Source organism: Oncorhynchus mykiss, chromosome 25 (genome assembly GCF_013265735.2).
Source record: "Oncorhynchus mykiss isolate Arlee chromosome 25, USDA_OmykA_1.1, whole genome shotgun sequence".
NCBI classification, from domain to species: domain Eukaryota; kingdom Metazoa; phylum Chordata; class Actinopteri; order Salmoniformes; family Salmonidae; genus Oncorhynchus; species Oncorhynchus mykiss.
Window position 1 is genome coordinate 470,898 of NC_048589.1, and position 15,386 is coordinate 486,283.

At 43.3% G+C, this 15,386-nt stretch overlaps 1 protein-coding gene across 2 annotated transcripts in view; it reads left to right on the plus strand.

The window, feature by feature from the left end:
• Positions 1–15,386, plus strand: part of LOC110505206 (MAM domain-containing glycosylphosphatidylinositol anchor protein 2) — a 232,727-nt gene that overhangs the window by 115,415 nt on the left and 101,926 nt on the right. For both annotated transcript variants that reach the window (XM_021584281.2, XM_036962460.1), the window contains exons 7-8: positions 12,448–12,777; positions 14,878–15,171. In XM_021584281.2, the coding sequence (XP_021439956.2) occupies positions 12,448–12,777; positions 14,878–15,171 (624 nt within the window). The remainder of the gene's footprint in view (positions 1–12,447; positions 12,778–14,877; positions 15,172–15,386) is intronic.

Genomic DNA, 15,386 nt, shown 5'->3' on the forward strand with positions numbered 1-15,386 from the left:
TGACCAAATGGCACCGATGTATGTTTGATTCCCCTCTAAAAGCCTTGCCACTGGGCTGTGTGTGTGTGTAGTCAGTGAATTACTATCAAGGCCGGAGATATGATATAACAACCCTCGGGGGACAAATGAGTAAGATCAAAGAAAACGAACACATGCTTACTGTTTAATGCTCCCAGTAGCACCCTCTTTTATTGATTCCTATGCAATTATGTTTTTTTTTACCCCGGCTTCTGTGATATACTCTTGGATTTTTGTGATGCTACTTTACCTCCTGAAAAGGACTAGAAAGCCATTGTTTTCCACAAGTACATAGAGTAGCCAGCCAAATAGAAAAAGTAGCCGAAGTAGCTCTATTTTGGTGTCCTCTGGCAGTGGTGTAAAATACTTTAAAGTACTACTTAAGTAGTTTTTGGGGTTATGTGTACTTTACTATTGATATTTTTTGACAACTTTTACTTCACTAGATTCCTAAAGAAAAGAATGTACTTTTACTCCATACATTTTCCCTTACACACAAAAGTACTTGTTACATTTTGAATGCTTAGCAGGACAGGAAAATGGTCAAATTCACACACTTATCAAAAGAACATCCCTGGTTATCGCTACTGCCTCTGATCTGGTGGACTCACTAAACACAAATACTTTGTTTGCAAATTTTGTCTGAGTGTTCGTGTGCCCATGACTATCCGTATATTTAAAAAAATATTACAAATTGTGCCGTCTGATTTGCTTAATATAAGGAATTTGAAATGATTTATACTTTTACTTTTGATGCGTAAGTATATTTTAGCAATTATATTTACTTTTGATAATTAGATATATACTCGCCAAAACCCTTAGGCCTACCAGTAGCATTTGCAAATTAGGCTACACTGACTGACGAGACGAGAGCCAATCACTTTAGCGTCACTGTCTGGGGAACCCCGACATCCTACACTCTTAGAAAAATGGTCCCAAAAGGGTTCTTCGGTTGTCCCCATAGGAGAACCATTTTTGGATCCAGGTAGAAGTACAGTAGAGGTAGGGTAGGGTAGGGTGGGCAATTCCAGTCCTCGAGGGCCTGATTGGTATCACAGTTTTGCCCCAGCTCCAGCTAACACTCCTGACTCCAATAATCACCTAATCATGATCTTCAGTTTAGAATGCAATTTGATTAATCAGCTGTGTTTGCTAGGGATGGAGAAAAAGTGTGACACCAATCAGGCCCTCGAGCACTGAAGTTGCACACCCCTGCAGTAGATAATGGAAAGTGGAAAAAGTAGCCGGCTGAAAATGAGTCTGTAACTGGCTGATTAGTCGACGGCCGGCGCTAATTGGAAAACACTGCTTAAGCATTGCAACAGAGGAGTGCAAACGTACTACTTTTTAACCCACCCACCCCTTTCTCTTGCCTCAGACAAGCACCCACTCAGACTCGATCTAGGAGAAACTGTGAGTCAAATTCTAATGGGGCTGGTCTATTATGGCTGCTACAGCAATGGTTTACACCCGTATGTTTATATGGTCATTAGTACGATCAAACGTTCATTCCGCCTCTTGCGCCTTAATAATTTTTCCGTCACAAATTTCTGTAATCAAACGTTTCTATCCAGCCAGCAAACAGAATTGCAGGTACCACCCCAAAACGTCATTTTCATTCCACTCATGAGGCTCAGAAACTGTAACTTGCCAGGGCAAATGCTGCTGCAGCTGTTGCATCTTATTTCACAGTCACCCCCTCTTCAAAGCGGATTGTCTGTGCACAGACATCTGCTGGCACCTCGGGACGGGTATAAGCTGCAGGTTTTGAGAGGAGATCCATTTATGTCTGTGGAGTCTTGGGCCCTGACAGCACTCTAAGTCCGATAACAGAAAGCTCCACATTTGCATGGGGAAGGATAATGTGTGTGTGTGTGTATGTGTGTGTATGTGTGAGTTTTGGGAGGTGGAGAGCGCTGGTTAGTTAGCGGGATTCAGATGTTTTGCCAAGGCAAGAGATCAGTCTGTTGAGAGAAGGACTGGAGGCAGCTCAGGCTAGGAGCTCAGCTAGAGAGACCCTGGGTGGTAGAAGACCCAAAGGGAAAGGCAATACTGACTATACACTCAGCATTTTTGGTCTACTATGAAGAAAAAGCACATCCAAACATTCCAATCTAGGATTTGTGACAGTCTTCTTCCAAAATATTGTTTGGTTCTTTGTGGAAAGATTGTGACTCGACCTCAAAGGACATTGAATACTGTAGTGTAAATGTGTAGTAAGTGTTAAAATACTATAGAATCTGGATGCTTGTGCTCAACGTACAATGTAATAATTACATCATACTGGTGAAGGTGTTCCAGTGTAACCCCATGATACGGTAACATAAAACAGAATTATTCAGTCTTATTGTTGTTATTCACCAACCAAGGAGATTACAGATTGGCAGCCACTGTATTATTCTACAGTTTTGTAGACGCTCGCAAAAAAATGTGTTAGAGTTGAACCGCTGTCTCTCTGGTCCTTCATCAAAGTTCTTCTACACAGGCTTCATGGATGATAAACATATAACAGACAACTCATCAGACAATAACCTTGATATGGTCTGTGCTGTGCAGCCGCTCTGAGGGGTCGTTCATTCGACTGCCTCTCTCAAATAAGATATTCAGCCTCCGGTGACTTGGAGAGACATTTACAAGCTCTGCCATGCTGCCCACAACACAAATTGTAGAATCTCATTTGTGGGGTAGCAGCAGAGGGGGATTGCACTTACATTTAAGCAATTTAGGGTTTAGTGCCTTGCTCAAGACTACATCTACAATTTCTTCACCTAGTCTGCTCAGGAGTTGAACCTGCAAACTTTTGGTTACTGGCCCAATGCTCTTAACCGCTAGATTACCTGCCGCCCATGTAATCTCATTGTGTTTCTTGCCACTTTACTCTGGGTCCACTTACTTTGGGCTTTAATGGTACTTTTTCACAGATGCATGCACTGTACAAAAGAGACTAACTATTTGTGGACCTTTTCTGAGAGTGGGGGCTGGACGGTGGAAATCCAGCCTCCCTTAGCATCCTTCTTGGAGTAAACTGGCAGGTATACCCTCAGCAATGATGAGAACATCATTAATAAAATAAATGGCAGGCGTACTTTAGCTATCGTAATACAACCGGACTGAGAAACGCATCAAATATCTTGAGAGGGGCCTTTCAGTATTTCAGTGCTTTTGAAGGCGTTCGGCAGGAGGAAAATTACCTGACTCTGTGGTTTATAACTTATTTAGCAGTCGAGGTGGCGGGCAGGTAGGTAGAGCTGGGCTGGGGGTGAGCTGGGCTTGCTGACCATGCAACTCACCCATTTTATTAATTTACACATATCTCTACTTGGTCTGTTTCTCCATGAGGCAAACAGAATAGGCAGTTGAGATACAGTATATTTCTTTTTTTTTGGGGGGGGGGGGGGGGGGGGGGCAGTCCAGTTATACTGCATAGATTCCATTATATAATGGGAGTCCTGGGCAGGTGGCAGCACTAGTGTTTGCCTCAGCAGAAAAAGGCCTGATCAATGGCCTTCTCTGGCTGTCAGTCTGGCCTAATTGATGAGTGGGCCTATATCGAAGAAACTGTCCTCATTAAAAGCAGGTGGAGGATCGTGCAAGTGCTCTCTGTGGTTATGGTATGTTTTTGGGGGATAATGTTACAAAGAAAAGTCAATGCTCTTTCTGAACTGTATTTCTCTCACTCTCTCTGGGATCTACTGGAAGGTTTTAGGGTTTAGGTGTTTGGGGCATTGTGGGAAGATATAGGTAGGCCAATTCTTAATTAAAGCATACACAATTCCAACTGAGGTTCCATCTGTGAAGCCTGGACTCTAGTAAGGTCATATCCAAGGAAACAAACCATTTTTTTGTCACTGAAAGATTGAGGTCAGCGTTAGCGCTTAAATGGCTTGATCTTAGACAACGTTTTTAGCAATTTGTTTTCTCCTTTTAGTAGCCCTTTTTAAATCGCTAGATAGAGTATGAAATCTATGACACTCAGATGAAAGCTACACCTGTACACTAAATGCATGTACCACCAAGGGAAATGGCATGTCCCTTACTGTGTAGCATCAAACATAGTGCAGCGTTAGACTTCTCTCTCAAAATAATTTTTTTAAGTTACTTTCTAGAGTTAGCTCAAGTGTCAGGATTAACAGCCCTGTTGAGATGAACAAATTGAAATGAAATTAAACCCAGGACTTGACGGAACTCGGCTCTCTGCCTTGCAAGTTACTTTCCTAGACTATCTGTGTGAAGATGGTCTAACCTCATCTAAAACACTGTCTCGTAAGTAGTAATGTAAAAGCTCTGTTGATAATGGCTGTATGCATGCGAAGGATTCCCAATCACCACACCTCAAAGACTTTATGCGCTCATCGAAGGAGATTCCAGCCATTCCGGCTCAATTACTCTAAGTTGCAAATTCGCCAACAAGAGGTGAACCAAGCTGACCCCTTGCATGCCGTGATCTGCCTGAGCTACCGCTGCATTTATTACCAGGGGCAGAGCGAGGGTATTATTTATACAGCCTTCCTCTAATGTTGCCACTTGGCTGCCCTCCAAACCCCCTTCGCAATAGGAACTTGTTACATTTGCTGCCCTGTATGTAAATCAGCATGTTAATCAGATTTTCATCAAATTTGTTCCAAAATAATTGATTGGCTCGCAACCTATCCTATCTCCATTAATGACTTGCAAGTGAGGGCTGTTGGTGAGAGTGGTGCTATAGTGGGGGACAGTTGGTCGATGGCTGGCCAAAGACCCTAGAGTGAAGATGGAGAACCAGTGGACACTGGCGGGAAGATGGGGCTATTCTGTAGAAGTTCTCAAGGGAGAGGAGAAAAGGATTGGAGAGGCAAGGGAATGACAGAGAGGAGGAAAGGGAAGGAGAGAAGATAAGGAGGAACATGAGGAGAGGGTGGAGTAGGAGGGAGAGGAGAGGGAAGGTGAGTAGAGGAGAGCAGAGCAGAATAGAGCATGGGGAAAGGAGAGGATGGCAGGGGAGAAAGGGAGAGGGGAGGAGAAGAAGAGTAGAGGAGGGGAGAGGACAGCAGAGCATCTGAAGCAGCGTGCCGATCTCTCTGAATGGTAATCACCAGTCCCACAGTGCTTTCTTTCCTGCCACAGAAACTCCTGCAGTCTACTCTGTGCTCAGCAGGTATGAGTAAAGGAGAGATGGATGGCAGGGTTACACAACTCATTCAGGGGGAGAGAGAATGCGTGTGACATAGGGACTGACGGCTTTTAAAAGGAGAATTCACAACATAGGTTGTGGATGTCTTTATCTGCAATGAAAACCACAATCATATGAGTGATGATTGATTTGATTTGAGACAATGCTCGCTAGGGTTGAATAGCGGAAACCGGTTACCGAGATTTATCGCCCAAAACCACTCCCTTTTCCAGGGATAAATAACTGCAAGAAACCGGTAAATTATAATAAATTATTTATATGAACAGCATGAAGTGAAATGGAACTGATAAATTATATGCAATGTCTAAATCTGGCTTCTCTACGGCCTTCTCTCTGCTCTCTGCATGATGAATCATCAACGCTCAGGGTGGGGACCAACAGCCAATCTCAGTATGGAGCACAGTTCACAATGCATGTAGACCAATCATCTCATCACGGTAACTTTTTCATGTGACAGGTAGGCCTACATTTGCTCAAGCGTTATAAAGGTCGGAATGTGCGTCTAATTTACACATCTCCATTTGGCTTTCGGGGGTCACCTTATTTTTTAATTGTAAAGATAAAAAACATTTTATTGCAGCTGCAGAGTTTTAAAACAGCCTATCACTCGAATATCGTTGCTTTAAATCAGTGCACGTGCGAGCACTCACATTATTTCTCTCCCTCCATCAATTCCATTCAAATTCTATCCACAATAGATCATCCTAATCAAGATGGATATATAGGCCTATAGATAGATAGATGTCCTAGCCTACCTCTTTCAGGTAAAACATTCTATGCAGTATTAGCCTTATATTTAGTTAATGAATGATGCATTGTGCATAATAAGCTTCTAACTTGTAGCCTCTGTCTCTTGTGCAATACTTACGCACCTGTGCTCCGCTGGCCTCGCTCCTTAAAAAATGCTCCTTAGCTCTTGGAGTCCCATGCAGGAAAAGCTAGACTAGACTAGAATAGTGAATAACCATAACTATTCTATCCAATTCTAGTTCTATATTATTCATGCATGTCATTAGAATGATGAAGATAAGGATAAAAAATCGTACTTCATTTAACTGTTGAAAGCGAGGTAGGAATAAAGCAACACTAGAGAGAGAAAGCTAATAACATTAGGGGAATTATTATGAAAGGCCCTATTATATTTCAAAATTAAAATTTGCTAGCCTCTATACTTGTAACTTTGTAGGCCGCATGTGCTGCACCAGAATCGCATGTTCTCTCCCTGCTTTTTCATGGTTTGAATTCCAGTCCATATACAGTGCCTTGCGAAAGTATTCGGCCCCCTTGAACTTTGCGACCTTTTGCCACATTTCAGGCTTCAAACATAAAGATATAAAACTGTATTTTTTTGTGAAGAATCAACAACAAGTGGGACACAATCATGAAGTGGAACGACATTTATTGGATATTTCAAACTTTTTTAACAAATCAAAAACTGAAAAATTGGGCGTGCAAAATTATTCAGCCCCTTTACTTTCAGTGCAGCAAACTCTCTCCAGAAGTTAAGTGAGGATCTCTGAATGATCCAATGTTGACCTAAATGACTAATGATGATAAATACAATCCACCTGTGTGTAATCAAGTCTCCGTATAAATGCACCTGCACTGTGATAGTCTCAGAGGTCCGTTAAAAGCGCAGAGAGCATCATGAAGAACAAGGAACACACCAGGCAGGTCCGAGATACTGTTGTGAAGAAGTTTAAAGCCGGATTTGGATACAAAAAGATTTCCCAAGCTTTAAACATCCCAAGGAGCACTGTGCAAGCGATAATATTGAAATGGAAGGAGTATCAGACCACTGCAAATCTACCAAGACCTGGGCGTCCCTCTAAACTTTCAGCTCATACAAGGAGAAGACTGATCAGAGATGCAGCCAAGAGGCCCATGATCACTCTGGATGAACTGCAGAGATCTACAGCTGAGGTGGGAGACTCTGTCCATAGGACAACAATCAGTCGTATATTGCACAAATCTGGCCTTTATGGAAGAGTGGCAAGAAGAAAGCCATTTCTTAAAGATATCCATAAAAAGTGTCGGTTAAAGTTTGCCACACGCCACCTGGGAGACACACCAAACATGTGGAAGAAGGTGCTCTGGTCAGATGAAACCAACATTTAACTTTTTGGCAACAATGCAAAACGTTATGTTTGGCGTAAAAGCAACACAGCCCATCACCCTGAACACACCATCCCCACTGTCAAACATGGTGGTGGCAGCATCATGGTTTGGGCCTGCTTTTCTTCAGCAGGGACAGGGAAGATGGTTAAAATTGCTGGGAAGATGGATGGAGCCAAATACAGGACCATTCTGGAAGAAAACCTGATGGAGTCTGCAAAAGACCTGAGACTGGGACGGAGATTTGTCTTCCAACAAGACAATGATCCAAAACATAAAGCAAAATCTACAATGGAATGGTTCAAAAATAAACATATCCAGGTGTTAGAATGGCCAAGTCAAAGTCCAGACCTGAATCCAATCGAGAATCTGTGGAAAGAACTGAAAACTGCTGTTCACAAATGCTCTCCATCCAACCTCGCTGAGCTCGAGCTGTTTTGCAAGGAGGAATGGGGAAAAATTTCAGTCTCTCGATGTGCAAAACTGATAGAGACATACCCCAAGCGACTTACAGCTGTAATCGCAGCAAAAGGTGGCGCTACAAAGTATTAACTTAAGGGGGCTGAATAATTTTGCACGCCCAATTTTTCAGTTTTTGATTTGTTAAAAAAGTTTGAAATATCCAATAAATGTCGTTCCACTTCATGATTGTGTCCCACTTGTTGATTCTTCACAAAAAAATACAGTTTTATATCTTTATGTTTGAAGCCTGAAATGTGGCAAAAGGTCGCAAAGTTCAAGGGGGCCGAATACTCTCGCAAGGCACTGTAATACAGTAAGTAATACAGTCCACACACTCAAAAAGATTAGCCTACTGGAGCATTCATTTATTTACCCAAGATAGCATCTACTAGGGCCTCCTGAGTGGCACAGTGCTCTAAGGCACTGCATCACAGTGCTAGCTGGGCCACTAGAGATCCTTGGCCGAGTCCAGACTCTGTCGCAGCCGGCCACGACCGGGAGACCCATGGGGCGGCGCACAATTGGCCCAGCGTCGTCCGGATTAGGGGAGGGTTTGGCCGGCAGGGATGTTCTTGTCCCAATTCGCTGTGACGGGCCGGGCGCAATGCACGCTGACACGGTCGCCAGGTGTACGGTATTTCCTCTGACACATTGGTGCTACTGGCTTCCGGGTTAGCGGGCATTGAGTCAAGAAGCAGTGCGACTTGGCTGGGTTGTGTGTCGGAGGACGCACGGCTCTCGACCGTCGCCTCTCCCCAGAGTCCGTATGGGAGTTGCAGCGATGAGGCACGACTGTAACTACCAATTGGATACCATGAAATTGGGGAGAAAAAGAGGAAAAAGTTTAAAAAACAACAACAAAGAGAGCATATACTGTAGCTAGCTACATCTATGGACTTTTATGTTTTTCTGTCCTGCGTAATGTGTTGTAGCCTATACAGTGTATTCTGAAAGTATTCAGACCCCTTGACTTTTTCCACATTTTGTTCCGTTACAGCCTTATTCTAGAATGGATTTTTTTTTAAATCTCATCAATCAACACACAATACCCCATAATGACAAAGCGAAAACAGATTTTTATTTTTTTTTGCAAATCTATTAAAAATAAAAAACAGAAACCTTATTTTCATAAGTATTCGGCCCTTTGCTATGAGACTCAAAATTGAGCTCAGGTGCATCCTGTTTCCATTAATCATCCTTTAGATGTTTCTACAACTTGATTGGAGTTCACCTGTGGTAAATTCATTGATTGGACATGATTTGGAAAGGCACACACCTGTCTATATGAGATCCCACAGTTGACAGTGCATGTTAGAACATAAAACCAAGCCATGAGTTTGAAGGATTGTGTCGAGGCACAGATCTGGGGAAGGGTACCAAAACATTTCTGCAGCATTGAAAGTCCAAACGAACACAGTGGCCTCCATCGTTCTTAAATGGAAGACGTTTGGAACCACCAAGACTCTTCCTAGAGCTGGCCGCCCGGCCAAACTGAGCATCCGGGGGAGAAGGGCCTTGCTCAGGGAGGTGACCAAGAACCCGATGGTCACTCTGACAGATCTCCAGAGTTCCTCTGTGGAGATGGGAGAACCTTCTAGAAGGACAACCATCTCTGCAGCACTCCACCAATTAGTCCTTTATGGTAGAGTGGCCAGACGGAAGCCGCTCCTCAGTAAGAGGCATCTATGCCCGCTTGGAGTTTGCCAAAAGGCACCTAAAGACTCTCAGACCATGAGAAACAAGATTCTCTGGTTTGATGAAACCAATAATGAACGCTTTGGCCTGAATGCCAAGCATCACACCATGAGAAACAAGATTCTCTGGTTTGATGAAACCAAGAATGAACGCTTTGGCCTGAATGCCAAGCATCACACCTAGAGGAAACCTGGCACCATCCATACGAGGAAGCGTGGTGGTGGCAGCATCATGCTGTGGGGATGTTTTTCAGCAGCAGGGATTGGGAGACTAGTCAGGATTCAGGGAAAGGTGAACGGAGCAAAGTACAGAGAGATCCTGCTCCACAGCACTCAGGACCTCAGACTGGGGCGAAGGTTCACCTTCCAACAGGACAATGACCCTAAGCACACAGCCAAGACAACACAGGAGTGGCTTCAGGACAAGTCTCTGAATGTCCTTGAGTGGCCCAGCCAGTGCCCGGACTTGAACCTGATCAAACATATCTGGAGAGACCTGAAAATAGCTGTGCAGCGACGCTCCCCATCCAACCTGACAGAGCTTGAAAGGATCTGCAGAGAAGACTGGGAGAAACTCCCCAAATACAGGTGTGCCAAGCTTGTAGCATCCTACCCAAGCAGACTTGAGGCTGTAATCGCTGCCAAAGGTGCTTCAACAAAGCACTGAGTAAAGACTCTGAATAGTTATGTATGTGTATGTGATATTATTATTATTTTTAAACGTATACATTTGCAAACATTTCTACAAAACTGTTTTTGCTTTGTCATTATGGGGTATTGTGTGTAGATTGATTAGGGGGGAAAATACACGTTTCTGACAGTCAGAAAGTTGTAAAAACACTCCTGCACAAAATATTTGCAAGTACTGTATATCGGTCACCAGTGATTTCATCAGCTGATTTAGCATGTTGTATCCTGCCTGCAGCTAGCAAGCTTTACTGACATTATTTTTTTTCGACCATGTTAGTAAAATGACTTTACGTGACATTCAAGCACAAGGTGGATGTCATTACTTACAAAATAAATATTGTTGAATGAAGCTGGCTGATTCACTTCATGACTCCATCTTTAGTCACTTACTACTAATGTAGCCCTACTGTGTGAGTGAGTGACTTCACATTCATCATTCTAGCTTGATCCCGTGGTGCAGTGGTTTTCTCAAAGTCAGTGTCTTGGAGGCATTTTATTTTCATCTTGATTAATAGCGACAATATGACGCTTCACACACACTCGCCTGGGCTATTTTCTTAGGTGCTGGCCACTATGCAACTCTGGAGAGATGGCATATGGACTTAGAACAAGCGTATAACTAAAATGTACAAGTACATTCACTGTTTGATTGTGAAAAGTCATGTTTAAAGTAATATATGTTGTTTTTGGGAGTGTGGGAACAGCTATTTTTGTAATGGAAGTTTTTCATCCCCCTTTGTATGGATCCTCTGAGTTTTACTTCAATTGTGGCTTTAACCTTTGAAGCTTCCTGCTCAAACATTTGAATTCAGCTGAAGGCACAAATATTTTCCTGTTGTTTCAAAGTATTATATACCAAATATATAGTAAATGGAAAAGGGCCTGAGAGACTACTGGTAGATCACTTATTTACGTCATTTTAAATTGGTACATTGGAAATATTTTTGCTAATATTTTGAATGTTTTTAGTGTCCTGCAAATATGCATATGAACTCTTAGCTAAATGGGAAAGTGATGTTTATCGAAAACACTGTGGTAAAAAAATGTATGAGCCTCTTCTCGTGAAACATGTACCGCTGTCTTTGAGGAAAAGTGTGTGACAGTTACAATGAAGTCGGAAAACAAACAACCTCAAGTAATTTGTTCATTCACTAAAATGCAACCTCTCTCAGAGAATCTGGGACTTTGGCAGCAAAGCAGCCCCAAACCATGATGCTCCCTCCACCATCGTTTACAGTTGGGATGAGGTTTTGATGTTGGTGTGCTGTGCCTTTTTTTCTCCACACATAATGTTGTGCGTTCCTTCCAAACAACACAACTTTAGTTTCATCTGTCCACAGAATAATTGCTAGTATCGCTGTGGAACATCAAGGTGCTCTTTTGCGAACTTCAGACATGCAGCAATGTTTTTTTGGGATAGCAGTGGCTTCTTCCATGGTGTCCTCCCATGAACACCATTCGTGTTTAGTGTTTTACATATTGTAGACTCGTCAACAGAGATTTTAGCGTCTTCCAGAGATTTCGGTAAGTCTTTAGCTGACACTCTAAGATTCTGCGCTGTGCTCTTGCAGTCATCTTTGCAGGACGGCCACTCCAAGGGAGTGAAATTTCTAAATTTTTATAGACAATTTGTCTTACCATGGACTGACTTTTAGAGATACTTTTGTAACCCTTTCCAGCTTTATGCAAGGCGACAATTCTTTAATCTTAGGTCTTCTGAGATCTCTTTTGTTCGAGGCATGGTTCACATCAGGTAATGCTTCCTGTGAATAGCAAACTCAAATTTTGTGAGTGTTTTTATGGGGCAGGGCAGCTCTAACCAAAATCTCCAATCTCGTCTCATTGAGTCAACTCCAAGTTAGTTGACTCCTGACACCAATTAGCTTTTGAAGAAGTCATTAGCCTAGGGGTTCACATATTTTTTCCAACCTACACTGTGAATGTTTAAATTATGTATTCAATATAGAAAATAAAATCATTTGTGTTATCCGTTTAAGCACACTGATGTGATAAAATGTGATCTGATCACATTATATGTAAAATGTATGCATAAATCCAGGAAATTCCAAAGGATTCACATACATTTTCTTGCCACTGTATAGTATACAATGACTTATACCCAGTGTTTTATACCCGTTCAGCTATCTTTATTCAAAACTGTAACCTTTTGTGCCCCCAGGTGGCTGCCATAATTATAAATACAATCAGTACAGTAAGGTTGGTTATTTATAGGAAAAACACGGAACCCAAATTTTTAGCATTAGTGCTGATGTAGCCTATTACTCTTTCTCTCCGTAGGGCTAAAGAAGGGGCGCTTCTGGATCACGCCTGACCCGTACCACAACGACGACAACATCCAAATCGGCCGTGAGGTCAAGATCTCCTGCCAGGTAGAGGCAACGCCCCCTGAGGAGCTTCTGTTCAGTTGGCTGAAGAATGGCCGGCCGCTGCGCAGCTCGGAGCGCATGGTCATCACCCACACCGACCCCGACGTCCAGCCCGGCACTACCAACCTGGACATCATTGACCTCAAGTTCACAGACTTTGGCACGTACACCTGCGTGGCGGTGCTGAAGAACGGCGGCATCCCCGAAGTCAGCATCGACGTCAATATCTCTTCGACTACAGGTGAGCAGTGGACTGTACTGTACTGTTGTGCTTCTAGTTGTTTAATAGGTTTGTGGCACAGTTGACTAAAGTAGCATATTGTAGGGCTCATCATTACAGGACGATATAGGTTACAGCAGGGCTCTCTAACCCTGTTCCTGGAGAGCAACACTTCTGTAGGTTTTCGCTCTAACCCCAGTTGTATTTAACCTGATTCAGCTTATCTACCCGCTAATTATTAGAATCATGTGTTCTAGATTAGAGTTGGAGCAAAAATTTACAGGACAGTAGCTCTCCAGGAACAAGTTTGGAGAGCCCTGGGTTACAGGGATATGGAGAGTCATCAAGCTCTTTCAGTGTTTATGAAGGATGAGATGATGGGACAGCCCCTCCACACCCCTACCTACCCCTCTTAGTAGGCAATACACAAAGTACATACTACAGTATGTGTGCTTTGATAGGAAGGACACGCCATGACTGAACGATGGCCAGACGTGGCAAAAACACAGACTTCCATTCATTAACAGTCCATAATCCTTATGTGTTGGGTTTTAAAGCATTTTCGGGACAGATTGTTGGGATCAGTCCATTCAATCAGGCATAAATCTGTCGCTAATATGCGCATTCCTACTTCCAAACCTAATGATTATTTACAGCCTGCTAGTGTAGGGTCACCTGTGTTATTTTCTCCTAATTAGCTACTCCCTCTGTAATTTTCCTTTAGTTTGTTGGCGTATGAACTGATGCAAAAGATCTTTAGATGTTTTTTCTTAAAAACAATTGATAATGAGTTAGTAATGCCGGAGCGGAAACATCAAATGTTTGATGATAAGCCCGGACATTATTATTCCTGTTGTGGGCGGGAGGATTGGTAAATTGGCAATGAAACGGAAGGAAAACTTAAAAACATCAAGGAGCTGACCATTAGGATCATTGAAGTCCATTAAAACTACTTTTGTGAGTAGCTACAACTCATAAACCCAGAAATAGATGAGCCTATTTGTGCGGGAGCCTTTGTAGGACATGCTAATGTGCATCAACCTGAAATACACACACACACACACACACACACACACACACACACACACACACACACACACACACACACACACACACACATGCTTCCCTCTCTGGCACAGGTCTCCTGCAACTACTTATGTAAGTCTCAGGTGGTGTGTGTTCTTTCCTTCCCTCTCATCTAGCTGTCTTGATCGGTTCGTCAGATTCACATTTTTAAGACCTGCATTTGCCTTTGTTGTCACCTCCAGTATATTAACCAATGGAGCAGAGAAGAAGCCTCCAACATGCATTACTAAAATCCATTTGGGCTAAGCAAAGTAAAGCCTATCCAGAATGATTGGCCTGGGTTGGGATGATAGTGTTTGCCTTTGGCAGAGAACCCCCGTAGGAGAGCAGAGCTGAAAGCTCAGGGGGAGATGGCTACCCCTCAAACGCGCCAAATAAATGAGACCTGTCTGTTCATTCGTTGCCTCTCTGTTCTGTGTTCCCTTCCCTTACTCTATTACATATTTTGCGCTATTTTGTATTCATAGCTTTTTATTTCAGTGTAGCAGTGGCGGATTGGGATTGCAGTAGCAGGGGATGAAGGATGAATTGAAACAAGGATACCACAGTCATAGCACTGTTGGAGAGAGGGGGGGGGGGGGGGGGGGGGGGTGATGGGGTTGTCCAGAGGGTTGGATGGTCAGAATGCACAGGGCAAAAATCTAAGGACTTCCTGAGTCCCACTGAGTGATTTGTGATATACTGTCTACCAACCCCTAATCCTGGCTGAAGAACTATAGGGTGTTCTTGCCCACCTGATTCAGCTTTTCAAGGTCTAGGTGAATTGTTGATTAGTTGAATCAAGTATTAGTGCTGGGTTGGGATAAAACTTGTCTCTACCCCAGCAACTTTGTGTAAAGTAACATTGCGTAAACGTAACTTAAAATAGCATCACATAAAGGAACATTACGCAAAGTGACAATACTTAAAGTGACATCACATAAGGTAACATCATATAAGGTAACATCATGGAAAGCAATGTAATACAACGAAACATCACAAAGTAGCACCACGTAAAGTTAAGTGACGTTAAGTTTCTTTCTCCATCTCTCCCAGTTCCTCCGGAGCTGACGGTGCCGCGAGGCAAGTCCCCCATGGTGGTCCAGGAGGGTGACACAGTGGACCTGCAGTGCCTGGTGTCAGGGAAGCCCAAGCCCATCATCCTCTGGTCGAGGGCCGACAAGGAGGTGCCTATGCCCGATGGCAGCCTTCAGACAGAAAGCTACGATGGTGTGCTGCGCATTGTCAATGTCTCCCGCGAGATGACTGGAACCTACCGTTGCGCCACCAGCCAGTACAACGGCTTCAACGTGAAGCCCCGAGAAGCGCTGGTGGAGCTCACCGTGCAATGTGAGTATTCTGGATATACTGTGTTTTGCAATGGGTTTGAACCATGGTGAGTTACGTTGGTTCCATGAGTTGGAGAGGTCTCTGTAAGGAGGAGGTCAGGAGAGGTGGATGAACCGTGCAAAATTCTAAATTATATATTTGAATTGTGACTTGCAATCTGATTGGCACTTATCAGGAGTCGACTGTACACTGCAATGCACATAAGTTTTAAGGGG